At 38.3% G+C, this 26,035-nt stretch overlaps 4 protein-coding genes across 4 annotated transcripts; all 4 read left to right on the top strand.

The window, feature by feature from the left end:
• The first annotated feature begins 1,898 nt into the window (after positions 1-1,898).
• On the top strand, positions 1,899-4,202 carry LOC134669536 (probable ribosome biogenesis protein RLP24). The gene is made up of 3 exons (XM_063527139.1): positions 1,899-2,021; positions 2,099-2,421; positions 3,363-4,202. The coding sequence occupies exons 1-3, from the start codon at positions 1,941-1,943 to the stop codon at positions 3,535-3,537; spliced, it is 579 nt and encodes a 192-aa protein (XP_063383209.1). The 5' UTR covers positions 1,899-1,940; the 3' UTR covers positions 3,538-4,202.
• A 1,022-nt stretch (positions 4,203-5,224) lies between these two features.
• On the top strand, positions 5,225-13,755 carry LOC134669236 (neither inactivation nor afterpotential protein G). Its single transcript, XM_063526747.1, has 11 exons — positions 5,225-5,387; positions 5,825-6,027; positions 6,357-6,581; positions 7,456-7,668; positions 8,718-8,881; positions 10,042-10,202; positions 10,703-10,824; positions 11,570-11,753; positions 12,161-12,308; positions 12,763-12,942; positions 13,620-13,755. The coding sequence occupies exons 1-11, from the start codon at positions 5,261-5,263 to the stop codon at positions 13,753-13,755; spliced, it is 1,863 nt and encodes a 620-aa protein (XP_063382817.1). The 5' UTR covers positions 5,225-5,260.
• Positions 13,756-15,892: 2,137 nt separating this feature from the next.
• LOC134669235 (retinol dehydrogenase 11-like) lies at positions 15,893-17,017 on the top strand. Its single transcript, XM_063526746.1, has one exon. The coding sequence runs from the start codon at positions 15,942-15,944 to the stop codon at positions 16,839-16,841; it is 900 nt and encodes a 299-aa protein (XP_063382816.1). The 5' UTR covers positions 15,893-15,941; the 3' UTR covers positions 16,842-17,017.
• Positions 17,018-22,696: 5,679 nt separating this feature from the next.
• LOC134669234 (retinol dehydrogenase 11-like) lies at positions 22,697-23,677 on the top strand. Its single transcript, XM_063526745.1, has one exon. The coding sequence runs from the start codon at positions 22,760-22,762 to the stop codon at positions 23,675-23,677; it is 918 nt and encodes a 305-aa protein (XP_063382815.1). The 5' UTR covers positions 22,697-22,759.
• The last annotated feature ends 2,358 nt before the right edge of the window (positions 23,678-26,035 follow it).

Here is a 26,035-nt window from a genome sequence, read left to right as displayed (position 1 = left end):
CTCCTCACGCCTCATATGTCAGGACCACGCAGCGGGCATGTGAGGCGGACCACCTGCACACTTATTGCCGTTTTACTTTCATAGGTACAGAGACACGTAAAAATAGTGAGTGGCACGCACTGCACACAGCCGTGTTCCTGCTCTAGAGCCCAGCTTAAAAGGTGGTGTAAGCCAGGAAAAAAAAAATAAGCTGCGCGGAAATCACGACGCGAGATTGAAATACTTATCGCGTGAAATTAAAAGTGTAAGAACGGCAAATACTTTTTACCTCAAATATTCTTAAATTACTCCTGTTTCGATATTTGCTAGAGAAATTATTGTATTGACATCGCTTGGACGCATAATATATACCTAGTTACTACCTATTTAGTAAAACTCTCTGCCTCTCTCTCTCTGCCTCTCTCTCTCTCTAACCAATTACCATTATGAATGTAGACTACCATTCGTAATAACTAATAATTAACATGTCTCTGGTATCAATGTTGGTTTGATCGTTATCACTGTAATGAGCATATTCTCAAGCTATTTAAAAAAGTATCTATGTATGATAAATACTATTCTATATTTCTTTTCTTCTGTATCGACTCCCAGAAATATGTATAGCTAGGTAGTTTATTATAAACAAGAAATGTCCGGATTTTTAAGGTGATGTCTGAATTTTTATCAGGACATTTAATTCTTCCATATGGCAACCCTAGGCAGAACTGAAAGTTTCTGCATCTGAAGCGTAATTACGGAATGCGCAAAACGCTTGGCTTGACCTTTCAAACACCGACTACCTAGCTACCCCTTCCGGGCCGGGCTTACTTATTACCTACACAAAGTGTTCCTCTGGCTATGGAAAACACTAATTTACACATGTGCTTTTTATGATTTTGTTTGAAGATTTGGTGTCAAATTAAACTTTTGGACGCCAATGACCGATATATACGCACCGCAGGTCAACCCCAAAGACCGATTAATCGCTCACAGACCACCGAGCAACATAGACCTACGTTGTGCCTACGTGCAGCATAAAGTTCAATTTCAGTTTTGACACTTCGGTGATGTGGCGTCCGAGTGACAGCTTATGTGTTCGACACTGCGTCGAAAAGGTTAAAAATATACAAGATGTTATGTACCTCTATTAGTTACCTTATATAGGTAATTAATAAATAAATCATATGTTTATAGGAACGAAAAATTTGCATCATCGGGTTACTAAACATAGTTATACCTGCATATATCAATATGCATAGATGCCCTGTAAATACGGCGCCTACCTGGAAATATAATTAGGTAATTATATAAAAAAATACCAATGAATTGTGACCAAAGCACATGACATAAAATTAAAAATGTACTAATTACAACCTACATTTTAATAAATCCGCCGTAGAATAATCGGTTCATATTTAAATTCAACGAGACATAAAACGAACTCGCAATAGCCCGTTTCTGACGCAACAGTGCAGTAATTAGACGATTAACATCCAGCCGCTGAGTAAACAGTGCGGTATTTTAGGAAAGCTATAAATCGGACAGTCAACTGAAAAGTTTAGTTATCTACTTATAGGCACTTTAACTGTGGCTTACTCCAACTGGTTTAACTTGCCCCGTATCAAAAATGTGGTTGAGAGCGACACCTAGTGTCGAATAGACTAACTCTTATACTGACATCTATGGGCGAGTAGACAAACTATGCTTCTTATAACTGTACACTACCACTAGATGGCAGGGTAATTTGACTTTAGATCATTATAACCAAAAATATTTATATTTAAATGCAATTTTTTTTATGAAATAAAAATAAATATATTAAAATAGTAGGTAAATAAAATATATATTTCAGTTAAAATTTGAAACCACGATAGTATCATTTTAAATAGCAACCCTAAAGTCAGCCATATTTATTTTCCTTTTTGACGTTGCTGTCATAATCAAAACAGCACGTGTGAAAAATGCGTATAGAAACGTGTTATTTCTGCTCCTCCAGGATATATCCTGGACATGGAATCCAATTCGTGAGAAACGATTGCAAGGTAAACCAATTTTGCCAACTTTCCGTCACAAAAACTTCATTTCACCATGTTTTTTAACTAACCAATTCACCGATCAGATTTTCAGATTCTGCCGTTCAAAATGCCACGCAGCGTTTAAAAAGAAGAAGAACCCGCGTAAAACCAAATGGACCAAAGCTTACCGTAAGACCGCTGGCAAGGAATTGGCTATTGACCCATCGTTCGAGTTCGAGAAGCGTCGTCATACTCCCTTGAAGTACAACAGGGAGTTATGGACTAAGACCATCGAAGCCATGAAGAAGGTTGAGGAGATTAGGCAGAAGCGGTCCAACAACTACATCATGCAGCGGCTGAGAAAAGGACGCGAGGTGGAGTGGCAGCGGGATGTCAGAGAAGTGCAAAGGGATATCTCACTTATCAGGTTTGTGATATTTATAAACATCAAAATAATTGAATTGAAACATATTTATGCATATCAGCTTGATTATTCTCCGTAAACAACATTATAATTAGGTGATATAGTATACAATATTACTCTCAAACAATTGATGGAGGTAATAGTGGCTTAACCCAGGGGTCTCCAAATCCCGGCCCGCGGGAGTCAGGCTCCAGGGGTTCATACAAAATGTCCTTGGCAAATGGAGGCCTGTGGAATTATGGATTATGTGAACATGCAAAAGTATCATTAATTAACATTCCTTTAAATTTTGAGTATGGTGATTAAAAGCAGAAAAGTTTTTACTTTCCAACATAATTTTTTGGGGACTACTATCAGACTTGTACAGTACTTAAAAAGATAGGAGGCACAACCTGATAGCCTGGCACAATGGAATGTGCCAAGTTCTGACACAATGAAATGTGACAAAGTGCCTTGAAATAGTCTCATACATCAAAATATAAATAATAGGGATCCCATTTATTTAATGTCCACTAAAATTAAGTCACACCGCAATTTCTGCATGGCATTTGCAAAGATGAAGTCATATTTTTATGGATACATGGTATTTATAATATAACTCTCTCACACTCTGTTCTGTTCAAATCAGTGGAAAGTCAGGTTAGACCATATTTAAAAAAAAAGATATAAAATAGTTTATTCAAGTAGGCATATTACAATGCGCTTATGAACGTCAAATAAACCTTTACAGGCTCCAACCGTACCTCTGCCCCGAGAAGATTTAAATCCCCCCTCAATTGGAGGAGGGTATCCCAATATGGGACTGGCAACAAACTTGGCGGGACACATCTTTTCAAAACATTATTACATCTTATAATTAACATGCATTAAGAGTAATTAAGAAAAATACAATTTAAATTACTATAGAATTCATGCAATTATTTACCATCCCTTTTCACCCACAGATCACCGGCAGCAGGCCTCAAACAGCGACTAGCCGAAGAAGAGACCGAAATGGAAGTTGAACCGGAAACCATTGAAGTTGTGGATGCTAAGGGCCGCAAACAAATCATTGAGGCTCCAGTTATGGTGCCCGCTGTGGGAGAAATGATTGAAGAAGGAGGCGACATTGAACTATAATTTGTTAGTTTTAAAATGTATTCTTTAAATCAGTGGTCGGCAACAGGTGGCCCTCAAGCCTCCCTGGATGTTTTGTATGTAATATTGATAAACAACAATGTCTGCTAAAGTCATAATATTACCAAAGTGCGGCCGGCGTCAACATCGCTAACTACTATGTGGCCCTTGGCTGGTAAAAGGTTGCCTACCGCTGCTTTAAATGATGTGGCTCACCATTAAGCAGTGTAATCTGTGTGGAAAAGAAAACAGAATGAAGATATCCACTGGTCACGCATCCATAAAATGAATATACTTATACTCTGTATCTTTAGGTATTTAAATAAAAGTAAACAAACATTGTATATTTTCAGGTAGTTATAACATTTATTGGTTAACCAACCAAATACAAAACCGCTTGGATCATTCACTAAACGACCTGACTTTAACGTAGATTTGTTGATCATGTAATGTTTTCATCTACCCTCAACTGGCTGAAGGAGCCATTTGAAGGTAGATTTTGTTCTTTTTATTTAAATACAGAGTATAAATGTAGTGATCTAACTAAACAATGGTTTTTTTTAACTTACAAAAGTGAATGTTTTAATACTGCAGTGAAGAAACTGTTCATTTATTGCAGTGCATACAATTGTTTCTTTGCGTTAAATAAAATTATTAATAAATGTGTTTTTTTTTGTCTTATTTTAATATCTGTAACACACTATTACATGGTATGATATTCAATTATAACTATGCATAATGCTCTTGATTTAATTGATGGTTACAGCCAGCCAACCTAGCTGTATGTATACTTATATAATATATTGTTATTAAAGTTCTTTAAGAGAGATTCGAGAGGCTTGAGATTCTTCGAAAACGAATGTTTATTTCTATTCGTTACATAATAATAATTTAATTTCCTGATTCATACAATACACGAAACACGTTCAAATAGATTAATTAGGACTGTAGGTCTTCAACGTGACCTATAATGAGGATACAGTCAGCAGCAGAAGTTGCTAAGCAGGCGACGTGTTCAAAATTACCTTGACACGCTCTTATTCTCATAACAATAAAGTCGCGTCAAGATCATTTTGAACACCTCGCCCGCTTAGCAACTTCTGCTGCTGACTGTACAACTTAATCATTCAATCAAATTAAGTGTATTGCCCGTAGAGAACGTAGCTTCAGTTGGGTATCGTATCGCGTAATATCCACGCACTGTTTTATAAAGAAAATATCGATCCTGTGGTAGACCCGACTAATCCTCTTACGTCTTTAGGCAGGGGTAGACAACATATTTCTTTGAACCAGCCTAATAATAAGTTTTTTGTTAAATACTGTTCTTTTTTCTAAATGAAATGCAAGTTACAGATTAGATCTTAAAGAAGTAGCGCTGAACTAGTTCTTATGATTCTACATAATTTACTGTTTTTTGGGTTTAGTGCAAGGATTCTTGAAAAAAAAAACATAGTTATTAATGTTTTTAAAATTCTAGGGCCCTATATGTATTTATAACCTATCGTCAATTAAAATGGTACAATTAACTAACACACAAATCATATATAGGAATATAGGTATCTACGTAGGAGGGTAAGTACTTTATCTTTTCCACCATTCGTGTAACTTTAAAAAAAGTTGCGTATACCAGTTTAATTCAATTAGACTACTTTTACAGTCCTACATCGTACTGGGATTAAGAAAGCCGGTATCATGCAAGGAGGCACGACAGTGCCGCGCCGCTAATATGACGGTGTATTCGTACTTATTCGGTGTAATAGTGGCGTGTATATCATATTTAGTGTATCAGAGATATGTGAATTTATATCCAAGTATCGTTTCAAAGCCTGAGAAGAGATATGACTATATTATTGGTAAGTTGGTCAATTTTTATATTATTAATACGCGGCGCCTGATATAAAATTAATAGCAACAACGTTTAAGTTAGATATAACAAATCAGTGCGGCGCTGCGGGCGGAGATAAAATGTCAAAATTATCTAATGCGAGCTTCTTTACATCTATGCGGCAGTTCAGCTTCTAATCACAAGATATGTGTCTATGGAGACCTGGCCTACAAAGCAGCACGGCTCCGTCTCAGCCCTACCCCGCCATCTACCCACTTAAGGGCACGTAACGTAAGCGATGTAACATCTTCATAGAGTTCATAGACGATTAATATGTATTATACTCTACAAATAACTAATGCCACGGCACAGCCTTGTTACAATAGCATGTGCTTTATCCACTGATCGCAGCCTTGTTACAAAAGCTGCTTTATCCACTGATCAAATAAAGTAGTATCTTTTCAGTCGGCGCCGGGACCTCAGGCTGCGTGCTGGCCGCTCGCCTCTCCGAGGACCCAAAGGTGACAGTACTCCTGGTAGAAGCAGGGTACCACATGGGATATTTCACGAAGATCCCACTAACGGCTACCGCGGCACAGCAGGGGCCGGACGACTGGTCGGTCAGGACCAAAGCGCAGAAATATTCTTCGTTTGGGATGTGGGATCAGGTTGGTGGATTTCCTTAAATAATGGTTCCGTTCTGTTGATTTTTTTGTAACACCAAATAAGACCAATTGTAGGCGTCCTAGAGAATTTAAAGACATACCAATCAAGTAGGAATTATGCAATCGGAAAAATATATATAATTTAACTCTGACATAATTTGACATAAAGCAAAATATATATACCTACAATGAGGGGAGCATGGCTGCTCGTACTAGTAATATATCGTACGGTTTAACTTGTAATACGGTAGGTACGTGAATATCCACTTATTACCTACTGATTATGGCTTAACTAAAAGCAACCTTAATATTGAATCCCATTATTCCCACAGTCTCAAATAATCCCTCGAGGCAAAGGCCTAGGAGGCTCTGGTCAGATCAACTTCCTCCTCCACGGCTTCGGTCTGCCAGAAGACTACGAGCGCTGGTCTGCCCGTGGCTTCCACGGTTGGGGCTGGGAAGACCTGAAACCGTACTTCATCAAGGCTTTCGGAACGGAAAAGAGCGAGTTCGACACTGTGCGCTGTGCTGTGGAAGGATATTGCAAGGGTGATAAGGTAAAAATTAGGATTATAATTATTGAGACTTTTGTGTTCTACAATGTTAGATCGCATAAATTAGATAAATGGTAAAGCAGCACTAAAAACGACTGTCTATGAAGAATACGAGAAATGAAGTTAAAAATTATGTAATTTCCCATGTCCTCGATCTGGAGAAAATAAAACGGAATTAGGTTTGTCACTTTTGAACCATAAAATGCCATTACTTACATAGAATCTAAATGTGATTAGGTTCCTACTGAACCTTCTACCAGGCGTGTCTCACTCCGCGATTTCGTCGCTTTGCAACAGGAAGCTACAAGTACATCCGTTCCACACCAATTTTGGTGGCTAGCCACAAGCCGCGCGTGGCGCTGTCGCCACCTAGCTGCCATATCTGTGCTGATCGTAATAGACGCGTTTTGTTAGTGAGTGAGTCTTCTGTACCTAGTACTACTATTTATTCTGTGCCGAGTCAGAAGACTTCCAATAACACTATCCCAGAAAATATATACCTTATTCTGTGCTAATAGGTACTATAGAGTGACTCTCTAACAAAACGCGTCTGTCACGATCAGCACAGATATGGCCGCTAGGTGGCGACAGCGCCACGCGCGGCTTATGGCAAGCCCCAAAATTGGGGTCGAACGGATGGACTTTTAGCTACCTGCAACAAGGCGACGAAATCGCGGAGTGAGCCACGCCTGTCGTAACACACGCGTTTTGTTAAAGAGTGAGTCTAGTACCTATTAGTACTATTATTTATTTTGTGCTTCTACCTAATTCCGTGACTGTATATTAAAGAGCATCAAAGATCCCACTGAATCCCATTCTTACTGCTTATTTAATCAACAATCATTACGGGCCTATCAAAATGCAATTTGTCGTACAGGCGCCAATGAAGCTCCAACAAATCGACGAGAACAACGAGTTGCTCAGAGTGTTCCAGCAGGCGTCTTCACAACTCAAGAACAAACACACGGTGTTCCGGAAAGCTACGACCACAGTGAGGGACGGGGTGCGAGTGTCAACCCTGGACGGGTATTTGAAGAACGCTATGAGCAGGAGGAATCTCCATGTTGTGCTTAGAACGCAAGCGGTTTCAGTAAGTAAATAGTTTGGGTACCTACATATATACCTCATATCATTAATGGACGGTAGACAGTAGGGAGACTGAGGAAACTTGATGATCCTAGGGGAGGTTTAGTCCCCTAAGGGGTCATCCATTAATTACGTCACACGAATTTCTAGGTTTTTTGACCCCTCCCCCCCTCCTTGTCACACTTGGTCACATTTGGCAAACCCCTCCCCCCTAGTGTGACGTCACATTTTTTCTACGAAATCGCCAAACCGAATTAAGTAAGTACCTAAGTATTATTAATATTTTATCAAAATATTTTTGACGATATAAATATTAGTAATTTTATAACCCAAAACTGCTTAGGAAAGAAAATTAAACGAATAAAAACGATAATCGTTTTAAAAACTTTTAATTTAAATGTACAGCGAATAAATAATTTAAATAAATTTTCGGTTACTAATGAAGTTAAAGTGACGTCACAAAGTTTGTGTCTCCCCCCTCCCCCATGTCACAATATGTAACATTTTCTTAACCCCCTCCCTCCCCCTAAACGTGTGATGTAATTAATGGATGACCCCTAAATGATATTAAATTTAAAATAGATCTAAAATAGCAATTCTAACTCTACTACTTACGTTGTAAAAATCCGAACATTTCAGCGATTAATTGGTTCCTTTTAGGACTTGTTGTTCATTTATTGGCATTAAATTATGGTTTTATAATTTATAGACATAGACATAGAAAAACTTTATTTAACATCACAAACATCACATTAATTGTACATTTGAACATAAAATATTAAAAACTTCTAAAACAAAATTAAATTTATGTTAACATATAAACAAAACAGCGTAGGTGACCAAGAGCTTCCCCTACTTCCCCTAGTATCAAGTCTCCCCTACTACAGCGATGAATCCTGATTCGAGACTTCAGCTGGGAGAACGTTGAAGGACGTCAACTACTTACTCTGTTAGAAGTGTTGATCTTGTAACGTAGTTCTCATATTTTCCTTCATAGTCATAAAAATATCTAGTAGTAGTAGAAAAGATGATGATGCTGTCATCTCTTTTCAGATCAGATTCGAAAACAAGACAGCGTCGTCTCTCTTCATTCTCCGCCGCAACAGAGAGTTGGACAACGTGTTCGTGAACAGAGAGATCATCCTCTGCGCCGGCGCAATTAAGACGCCACAGATCCTGATGATGTCGGGCATCGGTCCTAGAGATGTCATACAAAGGTATACCTCTACCATTTGCCAGCGGTAGCTAAGATGACAGTAGTACATCGACAAACGCCACAAGAAAAGTAAAAATGTAGTACGGGATAACTGGTGCTACGAAACATCAAGTGACTATTCCCATACATTATTTAAGTTTCGATTGGCGTTTTTTTATTAACTAATAGCGACCCGCTCCGGCTTCGCACGGGTTAACAAATTATACCTAAGTATACACCTAAGAATCACTCTATTGATAGGTGAAGACCGCATGAAAATCCGTTCAGTAATAGCTTTTGAGTCTATCGCGAATATACAGACAGACGCGGCGGGGGAATTTGTTTTTTTCCATAAGGTGAAGTGATGATAGTTATTGGCACCTTGGTTAGGTCCTCGTGGACTGGGGACTTACGAGTAATCTAGAGCAGGCGTGTCTCACTCCGCGATTTCGTCGCTTTGCTACAGGTAGCTAAAAATAGGAACATCGGTTAGACCCCAATTTTGGGTTTGGCCATAAGCCGCGCGTGGCGCTGTCGCCACCTAGAATAGAATAGAATAGAATAGATAGCGACCATATCTGTCCTGATCGTAACAGACGCGTTTTGTTAGAGAGTTAGTCTTCTGTACTTAGTACTATTATTTATTCTGTGTCTAGAGTAGATTATCTACCGCTAGAAATGCCTGTCCGAATACAAACAACAAAGCCCGATTCTCTAACATATGCGTCGGTGTAGGTAATTATGACATCTGACTGCCAACATTCTCATCATCATCATCATTCTCGGCTTCGTCACTAGGCTTTCCAACGTCTTCAATTTAGAACACGCTAACTTAGCTACACCATTTAACATATCGTAAAAATCCTTTTGCCACTAGCTGGGCCTGCCAACTTTAAAGGGTAAACTGCCTGCCTCTGAGTTCTCGAGCAGTCACAAGCAACACAAGCGATAGGTAGTGTTGCTGATTAAGGATGACTCACGTTAGACCGGGCCGTGTCCGGGCCGGAGCTTCCAGAGCTTACTTTTCTATAACATGACAGACGCTCACGTGATGCTTTTCATAGAAAACGATGCGCCTGAAGCTCCGGCCCGGACACGGCCCGGTCTAACATGAGTCATCCTTAATACAACGTCGCTCCGGCATCCTTTGAACAGGGGTGGTAAAATAAGTTTTCTGTTCAGATTGAAGATCAAGTTAGTAGCGGAGAACAAGGCAGTGGGGCGCAACCTGCACGACCACATGAACCTAGCGGTATACGTCAGTATCAAGAAACCTATCAGCCTCATTCTGCCCAAGGTGTTCACGATTGGCACAGCTTGGGACTACTTCATGAATGGGAAGGGTGAGTGAATTATACAAACTTCATAGCCTATGAAACTTCAGCGATACCTTTTCTTTTCAGCTCTGCTCCTCTACAAGTAAAAACATAAGTTAAATCTCGCTAAGTGGCTAATTTATCTGAGAGCCTGTAGTGTGTGTGCTATGCCTCACCCACACACAAGCATAGCCAGCGTATATAAGTGCATGTACGTGTTATTTAAGACATTATACGTCTATACTCGAAGCTAGTTGTTTTCCTTTAACGCCCAACCTCACATGGCGATCCTGCCAGGATCGCCATGTAGGGTTGGGCGTTGAGACAAACAACTAGGTTCGAGTATAAACGTATAATGAATTAAATAACACTTACAATGCCTTAAATACTATAGTACCTATGCACATGTATGTGTGTGGGTAAGGTATAGTATACACACTACAAGCCCTTGTAAATTCGTCGATGGTATATCTAAATATACGAACAACAAGAAACGATAAAACATGTATTGTATTATTTTCTGGCAGGGTTGCTGTCCTTTCCGCCAGTGGCAGGCGTGGAGTACCACGGAGCGTCTGCATTGATGCTGTTCACCATGGGAACCACCAGCGAACGACTGCTCCGGGACTTATCCAATTACAAACACACAGTATGCCCAGTTTTGAGACTGTTTATCAGTGGCGGCGCCTCCATAAAAGCCGATTCCCACCGGCTTGCCTGTATTTGGACGTCTGAGCAGAGTTGTAAAGTAAATATGTAAGCCAAATCAGGCGGCTTGCCTATGGATATGTTTGACGCGCCGTCACTGCTATTTATTAATCCCTTTGGTTTTTACGGTACGCAGTCTACAGGTGGTCTACAGTACAACGCCATGGTCTCTAAAAATGTTGTCCCTTCAATACCTATAGGTACAATGTCACTTGTACACAGCATGTGAGTTTACCTACAGTTTACATATTGCATTAAATCTCAAGGATTATGAGGTTTTTTGCTACTTCCCTTCTGACTCCAGAGATTTTCAGGTTGAAGTTACTTAGGGCCACTTGCGCCATCCAGAGTTAGTCACTAACTCTGGTTAACCGGTTAAACCCGGAGTTACCAGTACAATTCACCCCTGTTAACTCCGAGTTAGTGGCCTACCCTGGATGGTGCAATTGGCCCTTACAAAATCACTAAAGTTACTTTAAATATAAAATACCTGTTCAGGACATCTCCTCATTACGTGTCCATACCACATCAAGGAGCTCTTCTATATTTGCCGTATCGATTACCCTCGAATGTCCACAAAACTGTTCCACTAGTTTAAAAGGTATCTGTTCGAGCTTGCCGCAACTTCATTCTTTAATGATTCAATACTTCATTTTGCAAATAAATTGTTGTTTGTTTGTTTGTAGGTATTCCGCGACACATTTCCCTTCCACAACGACAGCAGTCGAGAAGGTTTCATGTTCCTGGCGACGTGCGCACAGCCCCGCAGCAGAGGCACCGTCACTCTCCGAGACCTGAGCACCAACGTGCCGCCGATCGTTGACCCGAACTACCTCCACAATGGCTTCGATGTCAAGTGCATGATTAAAGGTACTAGTAAAAAAGCCTAGTGAAAGATGGTATTTATTTACAGACACCAACTAACTTCGAGGGCCGTTCGAGTGTTTTAACTGGCGGGGATCGGAGTAAATGCTCCGCCACTTTCAAAAACATGAACTGTAAATTAGTGTTCATCATGATAGTGTTCGTGTATCTACCGTTTAACTTAGTCGGGCTATATATTGTATGTATGTATTCAGCCACCAAAAACGGTGTCTCCGGTGTTACACCATAAATCGTCTGCAATAGACGCAAAGGCTAATGTGATGAAGGTACCAAAAGTAAACCTTGAACAATTCTTGAAAGAGTTGGAAGTCAAAAGAAATATTGAACACGGTTTTGTTAGTTATTCTTTGATATAAGTAACTTTTGTAACCTTTCGTTATCCTGTCTTCTAGCAATCCGGCGAGCTGAACGCCTGGTATCGTCGCCTCCGTTCCAGGAAATAGGGGCGAGAATCCACTGGCCGCGGCCGGAGCGGTGCCTTTCCCTCTGGAACTACACGCGGAACGACCAGTTCGGCCCAGACAGAAGAAGAAGAAGAAAGTAAGTGAACTGTAGAGATTCTGATAGATGATTCTTGATGATGATTGATGGTGATGTACCTACCCTTAAAATAAACTAGCGTTACTAGCTTCACACGGGTTATACAAAACAACAAATTATACCTACTTTACACCTATCTTCCTCATGAATTTTTGAGTTTATCGCAAACGTACAAACACAGACAGACACGGCGGGGGACTTTGTTTTATAAGGTGTAGTGATGATTATGTAGGTATCAAATGCAATTTAGATGTAGGTATCAGCAGTCTAGCTTACATTACTTCCCGGGAATGCAGTAAAATTAATTGAAGCTCACGAGAACCACAAAATAATGATAGTAAGAGTCAGAAAGATCCTTCGATGCGATGTTAAATGTTATCGAAATGTAAGTAAATATGTATTAAAAACCTCACATTCAAGTACCTATTATAAATAATTGTTTTTCATGGTCCAGGATAATACCTGGCCCGCTTAATCAAGCGCCGCCAAAAGAGAAGAAGCCAGAGCAGAGGCCCAATAAGCCCCAGAGGCCCCCGGACGAGTACCTTGAGTGTGTGTTGAGAGAGGTGGCAGTGACGGGGCATCATGTCGGTGGGACGGCTGCAGGCGGCACCGTTGTTGACAGCCAACTGAGGTACTTATATATTCCTTAGGATAGGATTATTGGGAGTCTTCTGACTCGGCACAGAATAAATAATAGTACTAGGTACAGAAGACTCACTCTCTAACAAAACGCGTCTGTTACGATCAGCACAGATATGGCCGCTAGGTGGCGACAGCGCCACGCGCGGCTTATGGCTTTCCCCAAAATTGGTGTAGAACGGATGTCTTTTAGCTACCTGTAGTAAAGCGACGAAATCGCGGAGTGAGCCACGCCTGGACTCGGTAAGTAGGTAAATATTCTTTATTGCACCAATAACTACACATTTTACATACTTACATGTAAAAATACCAAGAAATTTTAGCTAAAAATAGAACCAGGTAACAACAGGCGGTCTTATCGCTAAAAAGCGATCTCTCCAGACAACCTTTGGGTAGCAGGAAATGTACCTAGAACGTGTGTGCGTGGAGGATGACGTCGGTAATATGTAATGTTGCTACATACAAGTGTCTGTCTTTCAAGCTAGAATTTACCGTCCAAAAGACGAACATGAATGCATCTATCACACGAAGGGATATAAAAAGATGCAAAGCATAAAAAGCTGTTTTAAAAATAAGAGCTACAAGAAAAATAAATAAATTTTATTTTAATGCATGGACCAGAGAAGTAGTTAGTAGATATTCTGAATAGACTTAATTTATTTGTTTCAGGGTGAAGTCGGTATCAAGATTACGCATTATGGATGCCAGCGTCCTGCCCTCGCCTCTGTCCTTGTACCCCAACTCTGTGTTAGTGGCCATGGCTGAAAAAGCTGCGGATATTATAAGAAACACGATTGTTACATGAATAATACACTCAATAGAGTTACACAATAATTTTACCTATCATATAGTATGTTTGAAGAATAACTGGCTGATATTTAGACGTTACCGCAATGAATACTGAACAGAAAAAAGTCACCATTAAAAGAGTAGAAAGTGCTAACATTCGCACTTACTGCAAAACTGACCACAGTTTTAGATATATATTTTGTTTAAAACCCGCATATTTAAGATAAACTCGACTTTTTATTCTGACTTCAGCTATTTCTAGGTCCTAGACCGTTTCAGTAGTACACGTGCTAATGGGTCAAACAGATCACTGTGTTACGTTCTTTCCTGTAGACATACACAAGAGTTAAGGGCTATAAAGGTTAATTTTCTTATTTAACCCTTACCCACGTAAAAAGGTCCTCCTTTTATTTACAGAACTATGATAAAATCATTACTTACATGCCCACAAGCTGTCAACTATTGCCCATAGGAGAGAAAAATGTACAGTTCGCGCGAACACGCTAGTTTTCTCTCCTGTGGGCAATAGTTAACAGCTTGTGGGCATGTAATTAATGATTTTATCATAATTCTGTAAATAAAAGGACCCTTTTACGTGGGTAAGGGTTAAATAAGAAACTTAACCTTTATAGCCCTTAACTCTTGTGTATGTCTACTGGAAAGAACGTAACACAGTGATCTGTTTGACCCAATATAGTAACGTTCACACGAGCATTCTGTTTGCGGGATACTGCACGCGTAGGTACCTACTACAGAAAACTGGATCCTGCAGAAAACCGTACCCGCAAAAAACTGTATGTCAGTGGGAAAGAGCTCTAACAACAATGAAATTTAATGTTCAATTGAAGAGAGAACAAGAAACACTTAAAGCATCCATATTAGGTACTAATAAAATGTACTGTCTTCAATACAATAATAACTATTCATCAGGTACAAGGAAATATCCCACACATTCATGTTTTGGTGAGGCGGTTGCTCAAGAAAGAAGGAATCCATAATTTTATAGTTTCAAGTTTCATGAGACTTGTTGCATAATAGACGAAGTGTTGATCTTTCACTTTAATGTTGATTATTGTGAATTATTTACGAGCAGTTACTTCCTTGAATCCTCAAGCAGACTGCTTATTGTAATCATTATTATCTAACCATTTGCACGCCATAATAAGTTCGTCGGGGTCCCTTTGTTTCCCATAAAGTTTTAAGTCATAATGTATTGTTTGACATATTATCGTTAGTCATAAAACTGAGACCGTTAACTTTTCAGGATTTTTCTAAGGTTATGCTATAGATAGGTTAGGTTAGGTTAGGTTTGTTTTGTGGCAATCCTGAAAAGTTACGCGTTTCTGAGAAAAACCAATTACCTATGAGTAACGAAAATTCGGAAAAACAATACATTAAGACTTAAAACTATTTGGGAAACAATAGAGACCCTAAGTTCGTCACTATTAGTGGTGAAATTAGGACCAATAACGCTTACAAGTGTTATCACAAAATAAATAATACGTTTTATATAATGAATAAAACATGCCAAGCGATTATTCAATGGTGTCATCCCTCATACATCCCTTGTACGTACATTCACATATGTATGTATAAGTACATTCCCTTGAAGCAAGCGCATTGTCCTTATAATAGTACGTAGGTAATTACTATTTTTGCAGAAATGGGGTAGGTATTTTTATACTTTGACTTTTTTAATTTAGGTTACCAATATTTGTGCGATATTTAATGCGTCCCGTGGGCAATGGAGTCGTACCTACTAGCGTCTAGGTTTATACCTAGGCCGCAAGGAATACCTAGTTAAATTCAAGATATAAAATTATAAATAGAATTGTGGTCCCGCGAGACTTAAAGAAGTATCACGCTACTCCGAGCTTCGCTAATCCCTAAAGCTCGAAGACTCGATCCAGTGCCGCGTGCAAAATTAGTTAACCTTAACTACATTGAGTAAGAAGTTTGATAATTAAGAATGACAGAAAACACTTTAAAAAACTTCCACAAATACGCTACTAAATATTATCAACAATACCTATTAATTATGATGTATGAGTTGTATGACGCATGTACAATCATCTTTAAATTCAATACTCGTCCTGTTTTTATACCTCGTATGAGTATGAATAGTTCCTGTTTACTCAGTGTTGATTTTGGCCCCGAGCTAAAACGTATGTTGCCTTTGTGTTCTATAAAATTACAAGGAATATGTGTGAAACTGGGACAAAATTGGACGGCAAAGTGGCTATAGTGACTGGTGGAAGCTCAGGAGTCGGTTATGAAGCAGCTAAGAATCTAGCTCGCCGGGGAGCTAGAGTCATCATAGCTAGCCGCAACGAAACCAAACTGAAACTAGCTAGGAACAAGCTCGAAGAAGAAACTGGAAACAAGGATATTGGATACAAAACTATGGATCTAGGATCATTCAAATCTGTCAGGGATTTCGTGAGTGAAACTACTAATACTGAAAGTCGACTAGACATCCTAATCAACAACGCTGGTGCTGTAGGCCTGCCTGATGTTCTCACGGAAGATGGACTAAATTTAACCATGCAAGTGAACTATTTCGGAACCTTTCTACTCACTTACCTATTGATTCCATTTCTGCACAAATCTGCACCAAGCAGGATCATAAACGGGTCAGCAGGGTCGATGTATATCGGGAGCATTGATTTTGACCACTGGAATGACATTGGAAGATATTCGTTCATAGAAACGCTGAGCAATTCTAAACTTGCTATGACTTTGTTTAACGTTGAGCTGAGTAAACGCTTAAATAGTGACGATGTTACTGCTAATAGCTTTGACCCTTTCGTAGTGCCAGATACGGATCTTTTAAATCAGATCCCGAGTGGTATCAGAGACATGGCTGATTTCTTTATACGATTAGTCGGTCAGCCGAAAGAAGAGGTCGGAGCTCAGATAGCGTATTTAGCTGCTGCACCAGAGTTGGGAAATGTTAGTGGCAAACATTACAAATTCTGCATGAATTGGTTCAACCACTGGTTAGCAAGTGACGAAGAACTAAGGAGAAAATTATGGGACGTTTCGAAGGAACTTGTTAAAATTAGTGCGGATGAAGACTGGGAAACGAATGTCATACATTAGAGAATATAATATTTGTGGTATTATGTACTATGTAGAACCTTATTCACTTTCTTTATCTTATTGTAACACTGTTAAGTTATAGTGTATATCTATTTTACTTTATAAAGTGCAGCTATTTAGTCGTCTTCAGCCATGTTTGTCCCCTTCTTCCTGGAAATAAATGAGTTGTCTTTTCCCTTTTCCTACCAAAATAGTTTTGAAGTGAGATAATTTAACGTAAATAAAGTTGCGGGCAGCTTAGATAAATATGTTATATGCATTCTAGTTGTCTTTAGACAGAGGTAAAAAACCTGAGACTGAGGGCCTACCGCGAAAAATGAAAATCGAAATTATGTTGCGATTATAAGTCTCTATAAGGTCTCTTGCATATTCGGGCAATACAGATATACTTGGAGCTAGAGAGATCAAAATAACCAAATCCAAAGATATAAAGTTTATGGATTTTATCTCTTTGGATTTGGTACATCTAATGACATGTTTTTTTAAATGATTGCAGCGCCATCTTCATTACGCTGTTCAAATTTATCCTCATTGTGTCATAGGTAGAGCACCGGAAAAGTTTAAAGCATTCCCACGCCCCGTTTCGCACAATACGGTTATTCATTGTTGCCCGGGACATTAGGAAACTCTTGCGCATATGGCAAATAGAGAACTACATAATTATTATTACTCTTAGAAAAATAAAGTTTACTCTTAAATTTCATCACCGACTTATATGTGGGAATATGTATGATAAGATAAGATAAAGAAAAAAAATAGTTTATTCAAGTAGGCATATTACAATGCGCTTATGAACGTCAAATAAATTTACCGGCTCCAACCGTACACCTCTGCCCCGAGAAGATTTAAATCCCCCCTCAATTGGAGGAGGGTATCCCAATATGGGACCGGCAACAAACTCGGCGGGACACATCTTTTCAAAACATTATTACATCTTATAATTAACATGCATTACGAGTAATTAAGAAAATACAATTTAAATTACTATCTAGACACGCGGCAGCGTGTCAAGCCAAGTTCAAGCAAAGGAACTGGCTAGCCAGCGCCGAGTGTAATATTACACGAACCACTTGGTGCCACTTTTGACCCTTCTATAACTCAAAACATCTTTGACGTAAACACATAAAACTACGTGTGTTTAATTATATCCATAAGGATATCTAGAAGCCCAAATTTCATGAAGCTAGCTCAAACGGTTATAAAGGTATGAAGGTCAAAAAGTCGTAAATTTTAAGACTGACTTATGACTTATAGTACCTAAACCTAACCTACTTCCAGATGACCTAGAAGGATGAAATTTGGAATCCAGCTTGGTTATTGTGTGTAACCGTAGGAAAAAATCTAAAAATAAAATAAAGTTAAAAAATAGGGGGGGTCCCCATACAAAAAAACCACTTTTTATTGGGACTGACATATAAGTACCTAAACCTAACCTACTTCCAGATGACCTAGAAGGATGAAATTTGGAATCCAGCTCGGTTATTGTGTGTAACCGTAGGAAAAAATCTAAAAATAAAATAAAGTTTAAAAATAGGGGGGGTCCCCATACAAAAAGAACATTTTTATTGGGACTGATATAAGTACCTAAACCTAACCTACTTCCAGATGACCTAGAAGGATGAAATTTGGAATCCAGCTCGGTTATTGTGTGTAAGCGTAGGAAAAAATCTAAAAATAAAAAAAAGTTAAAAAATAGGGGGGGGTCCCCATACAAAAAAATATTTTTTTATTGTAGCGTTAGAACCGTTACAAGCAGATATTTGAAACTACCCCAATATATGTATTATTATAAGGCCTGATTCGAATTCAATCTGCCAAATTGAAAACCCTATTAATGGTACTGAAGCTAGCTGAATCAAGATTTGTTTTTCCATAATTTATTGAAAATTTGTTTAAAAATTGTTATTTATAAGTAAATTCATCATTTTCCATTTCTTCCCGCTCCTGACGTTAGTTTTGTTGTATGCCCTCCATCATACATCCGACAGTGTTTTTTGACAGTTTCTTAGTTTGAGTCCTATCAAGAACAATGTTTATTTTGAAATATTATATTGCATATAGTTTTTGTTGTTTTAACGAACTAATTCCTTGGACACTCCACTCCATACCGTTCAATAGGTCAATACTGTGGGACTTTGTTGAATCAAGTTTTTTGGTCCGATTTCGAGGGTACTGGCTTAAGCATGCTGATTGCCTCATAAACATCGTGGATCATCTCCAAATATTATCAAAGTAATATTGGAAATCCGCATTATTAAACTAAAGCTGCGAACCGTTTCTTTTAGTGATGTTGGTGTCGATTTCTCTGTCGAAAAGTAACCAATGCCCGGTAACTGACACCACATCGACGAAATTCCTGATACGCCAGATATTTGAAGATATGTCTAGATCCTCATTGTTTCATGGATATTGCAATGAAATTACCTTTCAGTATTGGTATAATATTAGGTAACAGGTTATGTTGGAAATTAGTTATGTGCAAGTTTCTTCCATACTTATCAAGTTTTTGACAGCAATTTGGCGCCTAATTAAAAAGACGGCGGCGTTTATTTGATTTTTTTGATCATCTTAGAATTGATAAAAAAAAATTTTTTTGGTATAATAATTTTGTGATTCTGATAATTATAATGTCGTAGTGTATATATAAAGTAAGCTAGAAAATATCCAAGAAAAATCACTCTGAATTTGTCAAATTTGTTTCGAATCAGGCCTTATTTGCTATATTAAAATAAAGTTTAGTCAAAAAATAAGTTGTGTCCCCATACAAAAAACTTTTAATACGCTCTAAACAACCGGCCAACGGTGTGTCGTCGGCGGCGCGCGGTACCACATAATTATACAAAGAACAGAAGTAAAAACCATACAGCGGAAACACAAGAAAAAACATTAAATCTCAATACCTGCCTAGTTTTCTTTACAAAAAGTATTGATATCCCACCAAAAACATAAATGTAAAAAAGGAGAGCCAAGTTCAATACAAAAATTATGCTTGGCTGTGGGGCTCGCCGCAAAAAGAATGGAGATCTAAATGAGTGCCACTGCCAAGTTCTATGCAAAATCCAAATATGTTTTGGATACCTATAACAATTGCTGTTATTTAAAAAAATGTGAGATCTTAAAGCAGGTTAGATTTGGCTTGGCCAGGTTTTATCAGAATTACAATATATATAAAATGATTGATATAATGAAAACTGGCCAAGTCAAATCTAACCTACTTTAAGATCTCACATTTTTTTGAAATAACAGCAATTGTTATAGGTATCCAAAACATATTTGGATTTTGCATAGAACTTGGCAGTGGCACTCATTTAGATCTCCATTCTTTTTGCGGCGAGCCCCACAGCCAAGCATAATTTTTGTATTGAACTTGGCTCTCCTTTTTTACATTTATGTTTTTGGTGGGATAGAATTCATGCAATTATACTCAGTGAGTACATAACTTTATAGAATTTGATATAAAAAATAAACATATATGTACATGACATCACAAATACGTAGCTCTTTCAGAAAACAAATCAAATCATACAAAAGGAAAAGAAAATAAAATCAATAAAAGAAATGAGAATACATATTATATGAATCTAACTGATTGTTATGAGATGCTTTCATACAATTTAATGTGCTTTCTTACCTGAGCTGAGTCACCTTTAACTCTACACATAATACAATGTTTTTAATTGCTACTTGTCGTTATTACAGTTTCTGGTTTGGACCATGCATGTTTGTCTGTCAAGTAGTCCTCGACTCTGTAATAAGCCTTCAACATCAATGACTTTTTTAAGTAATTCTTAAGAGCTGGAAAGGGTAATCTTAAAGCATCCTCAGGTAACTTGTTATAAAAATGAATGCATTGCCCAACGAATGACTTCTGTACTTTACGAACACGAAACTTTCTGATAGCAAGCTTATTTTTATTTCTAGTATTATAATTATGGACATCAGAATTCTTAGTGAAGGAGTCTAGATTCTTAACAACATAAATAATACTATCATATATGTATTGGGAAGCTACAGTTAAAATATTAATTTCTTTAAAAAGTTCTCTTAATGATTCACGCACCCTTAAATTATATATAGAACGAATGGCTCTCTTTTGTAAGACAAATATAGTCTGTATGTCAGCTGCTTTGCCCCAAACCAGAATACCATATGACATTACACTATGAAAATAACTATAATAAACAAGGCGAGCTGTCTCAACATTAGTCAATTGTCTAATTCTCCTCACAGCGTAAGCGGCCGAACTTAATTTGTTTGCTAGTGTTCTTATATGAGGACTCCATTGTAGATTTTTGTCCAATGTTAAACCAAGAAACAGTGCTTTATCTACCATCTCTAAGCATTCATTATTCAAAAGTATCTTAGTATCGACTGGTTTAACATTCGGCAAAGAAAATCGAATGCATTTAGTTTTCTTAGCATTAAGAACCAAATTGTTCATAGTAAACCAGTTTAGTACATTAACGAGTGTGCTGTTAATTACACTGTAATCGGTAGATTTACGATTAACCTTAAAAAGTAATGATGTGTCATCAGCAAAAAGAACAATTTCACAAAGATTTTCTACTACACATGGCAAATCATTTATATAAACCAAAAACAGGAATGGACCCAAAATAGAACCTTGTGGCACTCCTAATTGGACTACAATACCGCTAGACCGGGTTTTGTTTACAACAACTGTTTGTGTTCTGTTGCTAAGGTAAGAAGACATAAAGTTTAGGCCATATGTAGTTAGGTACGCTCAGTTATAGCGGTTCTTTAATTAAGCTAACGCGGGGACTACATAAGGGGTATAAAAATTCAAAAAATAATATGTACATGATCGTATAATATCATCATCGTATTGATGAACCTACTGACTTATAATTCTGTCGTTATTTTGTTAGGTAGGTATATATTAGGAGAATTAGTACATATGTAAGAGTAAAATTCATGTACGATAAAAGATGTAAAATGAAATATCAGGTTATGTTTTAGGGTACCGAGCTCTGGTAAGTATACTGTGGTGGGTATTCCTATAATATGTTATACTACTCTTGTTAGCTATGTATATATTTACAATATGTATGTACACTTTTTAGGGTTCCGTACCCAAAGGGTAAAACGGGACCCTATTACTAAGACTTCGCTGTCCGTCCGTGCGTCCGTCCCTCCGTCCGTCCGTCCGTCTTTCACCAGGCTGTATCTCACGAACCGTGATAGCTAGACAGTTGAAATTTTTCACAGATGATGTATTTCTGTTGCCGCTATAACAACAAATACTAAAAACAGAATAAAATAAAGATTTAAATGGGGTTCCCATACAACAAACGTGATTTTTGACCAAAGTTAAGCAACGTCGGGAGTGGCCAGTACTTGGATGGGTGACCGTTTTTTTTTGCTTTTTTTTTTGTTTTTTTTTTGTTGCATTATGGTACGGAACCCTTCGTGCGCGAGTCCGACTCGCACTTGCCCGGTTTTTTACTAAGAGGTCATGGTCAAATTTAGAGGAACGGAAAAAAAGTTTAATTACTAATTTTGAAATTGCTTTAGGTGCTGTATCCAGTAAGTAATTAAACCTTTTTTATTGCGTTCTTCTAATTTTGACCGTGCGTGTATGTTTAAATTATGCACGGCCAGTGTCGTTTGCCTTTAAGTTCAGGGCCGTTAAGCTTATTAATAGGTTTAATAACCATGCAATAGGAATATTCTTAGTCGATTAACCAACTTAAGAGATCTCCCATTACACATCTATAATGAGCCTCAGGGTGACTTGTACAGGTGCGCCTGAGAAGGGAGTTTGGTAGGCGTTGGGAAGAACAATAAGCATACCTTCAAAGCCGACCGACCTTCTCGCCTTAAAGGTTTTATTTTACATTTTGCTCAGTTCATAACCAAAAACAAGTGAAACTGGACATTATTCTTGCTGTTTCAACATGGCTCGTGACGAGTTTTCCAGCTGCGAATCTGACATCCGGTTAGACGGAAAAGTGGCCCTCGTGACAGGGGCAACGTCCGGCACTGGGCTGGAGGTAGCCAAGAACTTGGCCAAACGAGGGGCCAAGGTCATCATAGCCAGCCGAAACCCTGCCAAGTTGGCAGACGCGAGGAATATAATTACAAACGCGGCAAAACACAACAACGTTGTCGCTAGAGCCTTGGATTTTGAGTCACTGACATCTGTGAGGACATTCGTACATGAGACAATAACGGAAGAGCCAAAGTTGGACATGTTAATTAACAACATTGGTGCCATTGGTCTGGAAGATAGACTGACAGAAGACGGCCTTCAGACTATGATGCAAGTTAACTATTTTGGTTCGTTTCTGCTGACATTTCTGTTATTCCCTCTTTTGAAGGCGTCTGCACCGAGTAGAGTGGTCAACGTATCCTCTCTTGCGTTGGTTCTTGGTTTTATAGACTTCGAACACATGAATGATGTCGGCAGATACACCAATTTTCAATATTATTGCAACGCTAAGCTAGCAAACATACTATTTACGGTGGAAATGGACAAGAGGGTGAAAGGCCAAGGAGTTAATGTGTACAGTATGGATCCGGGACTGGGAAAGTCGGAATTCTTCAGACATTTGGACAATGAGGCTTTGAAGACGTTGTTGAATGCTGGCTTGCAGCTGATTGGTCGGCCATTGGACAGGGTAGCCACCATGCCAGTGTATTTGGGGATCGATCCGAGGGTAGAAAACGACAGTGGAAAACACTTTAGAGACTGTATGATGTTCTACAGTAGTTGGTTTGCGAATGATACGGTATTGACAAGGAATTTATGGGATGAAACGAAGCGCCTCGTCGGAATTACGGAAGAAGAAGATTGGGAGAGACAAGAATTGTGAAAATTTAATAGAGATGATAGTACCTAGCCAGTTAAAAGTTCCGATAAATAAAAACTTTGGTTCTCTTTTGATGGACCATTAAGTACCTATATTAAGTTTATGTGATTTAGTGATACCTCCAGTGTTATTATGAAAATATGTTCGCTAGAAAATGTAAAACTAAATTATTTCCGTTAGCTATGCTTAGTATTAAAAGAATACCCCTGCTATGAAAACAATAATAAAAAGAGGAAGAAAAACCAATATTATGTCAATAGAATATTAATAGGTGTGATCACATGTTTTGTCCTAGTTCAGGAAAGAGAGACTCAATCCCAATGAAACTGATACAAATAAGTTTTTTCCGTTATGTAATTTAGTGTAAGGCGTAAGCCTAATTCATTATGTAAATAATGAATTAGGTTTTTTAAGTAAATAAAGATTTTAAAGATGTAACTTATAGGTCTAGTAAAAACGCTTGAGATGTTTCGATCAGTGCATGAGTGACTGAGATTAACTACGTGAGTGACTGAGTAAATATTACAATATTTCTAACTCTCCTTACTTTATCTAGTTAAAAAAACCGGGCAAGTGCGAGTCGGACTCGCGCACGAAGGGTTCCGTTCCATAATGCAAAAAAGGCAAAAAAAAAACGGTCACCCATCCAGGTACTGACCCCGCCCGACGTTGCTCAACTTCGGTCTTTCTTGTTCAATTTTTTATTGTAAATTTATAAAAAAAATATATTTGAGATTCTCACAATGAGCTCTTTCGTTTGATATGTAACACGACATAGTTTGCAAAACTTTGTTTTTAAATTTTACCTTTTACCCCCCAAAAGTAGCCCTTATGTTTAAAATTCATTTGTTGACGTTACATATCCGTCTTTGGGTCACAAACTTACATATGTGTACCAAATTTCAACTTAATTGGTCCAGTAGTTTCGGAGCAAATTGGCTGTGACAGACGGACGGACAGACAGACGCACGAGTGATCCTATAAGGGTTCCGTTTTTTCCTTTTGAGGTACGGAACCCTAAAAAACCGGGCAAGTGCGAGTCGGACTCGCGCACGAAGCGTTCCGTACCATAAAGCAAAAAATGTTGTATGGGAGCCCCACTTAAATCTTTATTTTATTCTGTTTTTAGTATTTGTTGTTATAGGGGCAACAGAAATACATCATCTGTGAAAATTTCAACTGTCTAGCTATCACGGTTCGTGAGATACAGCCTGGTGACAGACGGACGGACGGACGGACGGACAGCAGAGTCTTAGTAATAGGGTCCCGTTTTACCTTTTGAGTACGGAACCCTAAAAAGGCCAATATTAGCTTCGCGCACTCGGTAGTATTTCACGGGAGCAGTATTTGAGCATCGTCTCGCGCTCGCTTCCGCGTTACTTACGCAAACATATACTGTGGTCCAAAGCATGAGATACCGCGATGGTAGCAAACAAGCATACATATATCTTGATGCACAATTAATCGGACAAGAATTTAGTTATAGGTTCAGACTGTTAAGAGTTAAGAAAATGGTAGGTACCGTAAAATGGGGTGAGTAGGGTCAAAACTGAAATTCAAACCTCGATAAAATTTTATTTTTACTTATGAAAACTGAATGGTTTATATAATAAGTGTTCCGGACGTTTGTATTTTAGTTTGTATTTTAATTTGGGTAGTCCCATTTCATAACTTTGACGATAAAGAGGAAAACCCATCTCACCCCGTAGTGCCTCGTATTTGGGGTGAGAGGGGTTTTCATACAAAGGTGATTTTGGAAGATTGTTGGATCGATTTTTTTTTACTATGCGTATTACAATAGCTCCATTTTAAATTGGAATACATTAGTTTGTAGCAGTAGCCTTAAAATCCCTTCTCACCCTCCTCTCAAACTTCTCTCCCCATTCATAACCCACCTCTCCCCGCGAAACCTACTCACCCCGTTTTACTGTACTAGGTATATGATGATGGGAGTAACAAAATTCTATTAGTTTTCCTTATTACTTACACACTGACAGGTTTTCATCGGCCTGGCAGCTATTCATCAGCCTATTTTCCGGGGCTACTTCTCCGTCTATTACTAAATACAGGTAGGTACCTTAGTTCTACAAAAATATTTTCTCTTGTTGCCAGTATTTCTGTTCAATCTCAATTTATTTATTAAGATATGGGAACTGATCAGGAAATGAAAGCTTAAGTTTACCATAAACCTGTAAGTAATAAAATAACATTAAGCCCGTCGCTTTATGTCAACCTGAACCATATAAAAAAGCAATAGACGATGTAAAGAAGTGTAGGCCTAATAAGAATATAAATAGGCTTTTATCACATTTTTTTTACTTCTTTAGCGGTGCTGTGCAGTTTTTGTGATGGGGAAACAAT

Source organism: Cydia fagiglandana, chromosome 12 (genome assembly GCF_963556715.1).
Source record: "Cydia fagiglandana chromosome 12, ilCydFagi1.1, whole genome shotgun sequence".
Lineage (NCBI taxonomy): Eukaryota > Metazoa > Arthropoda > Insecta > Lepidoptera > Tortricidae > Cydia > Cydia fagiglandana.
This window is presented reverse-complemented; position numbering and strand designations above follow the sequence as displayed.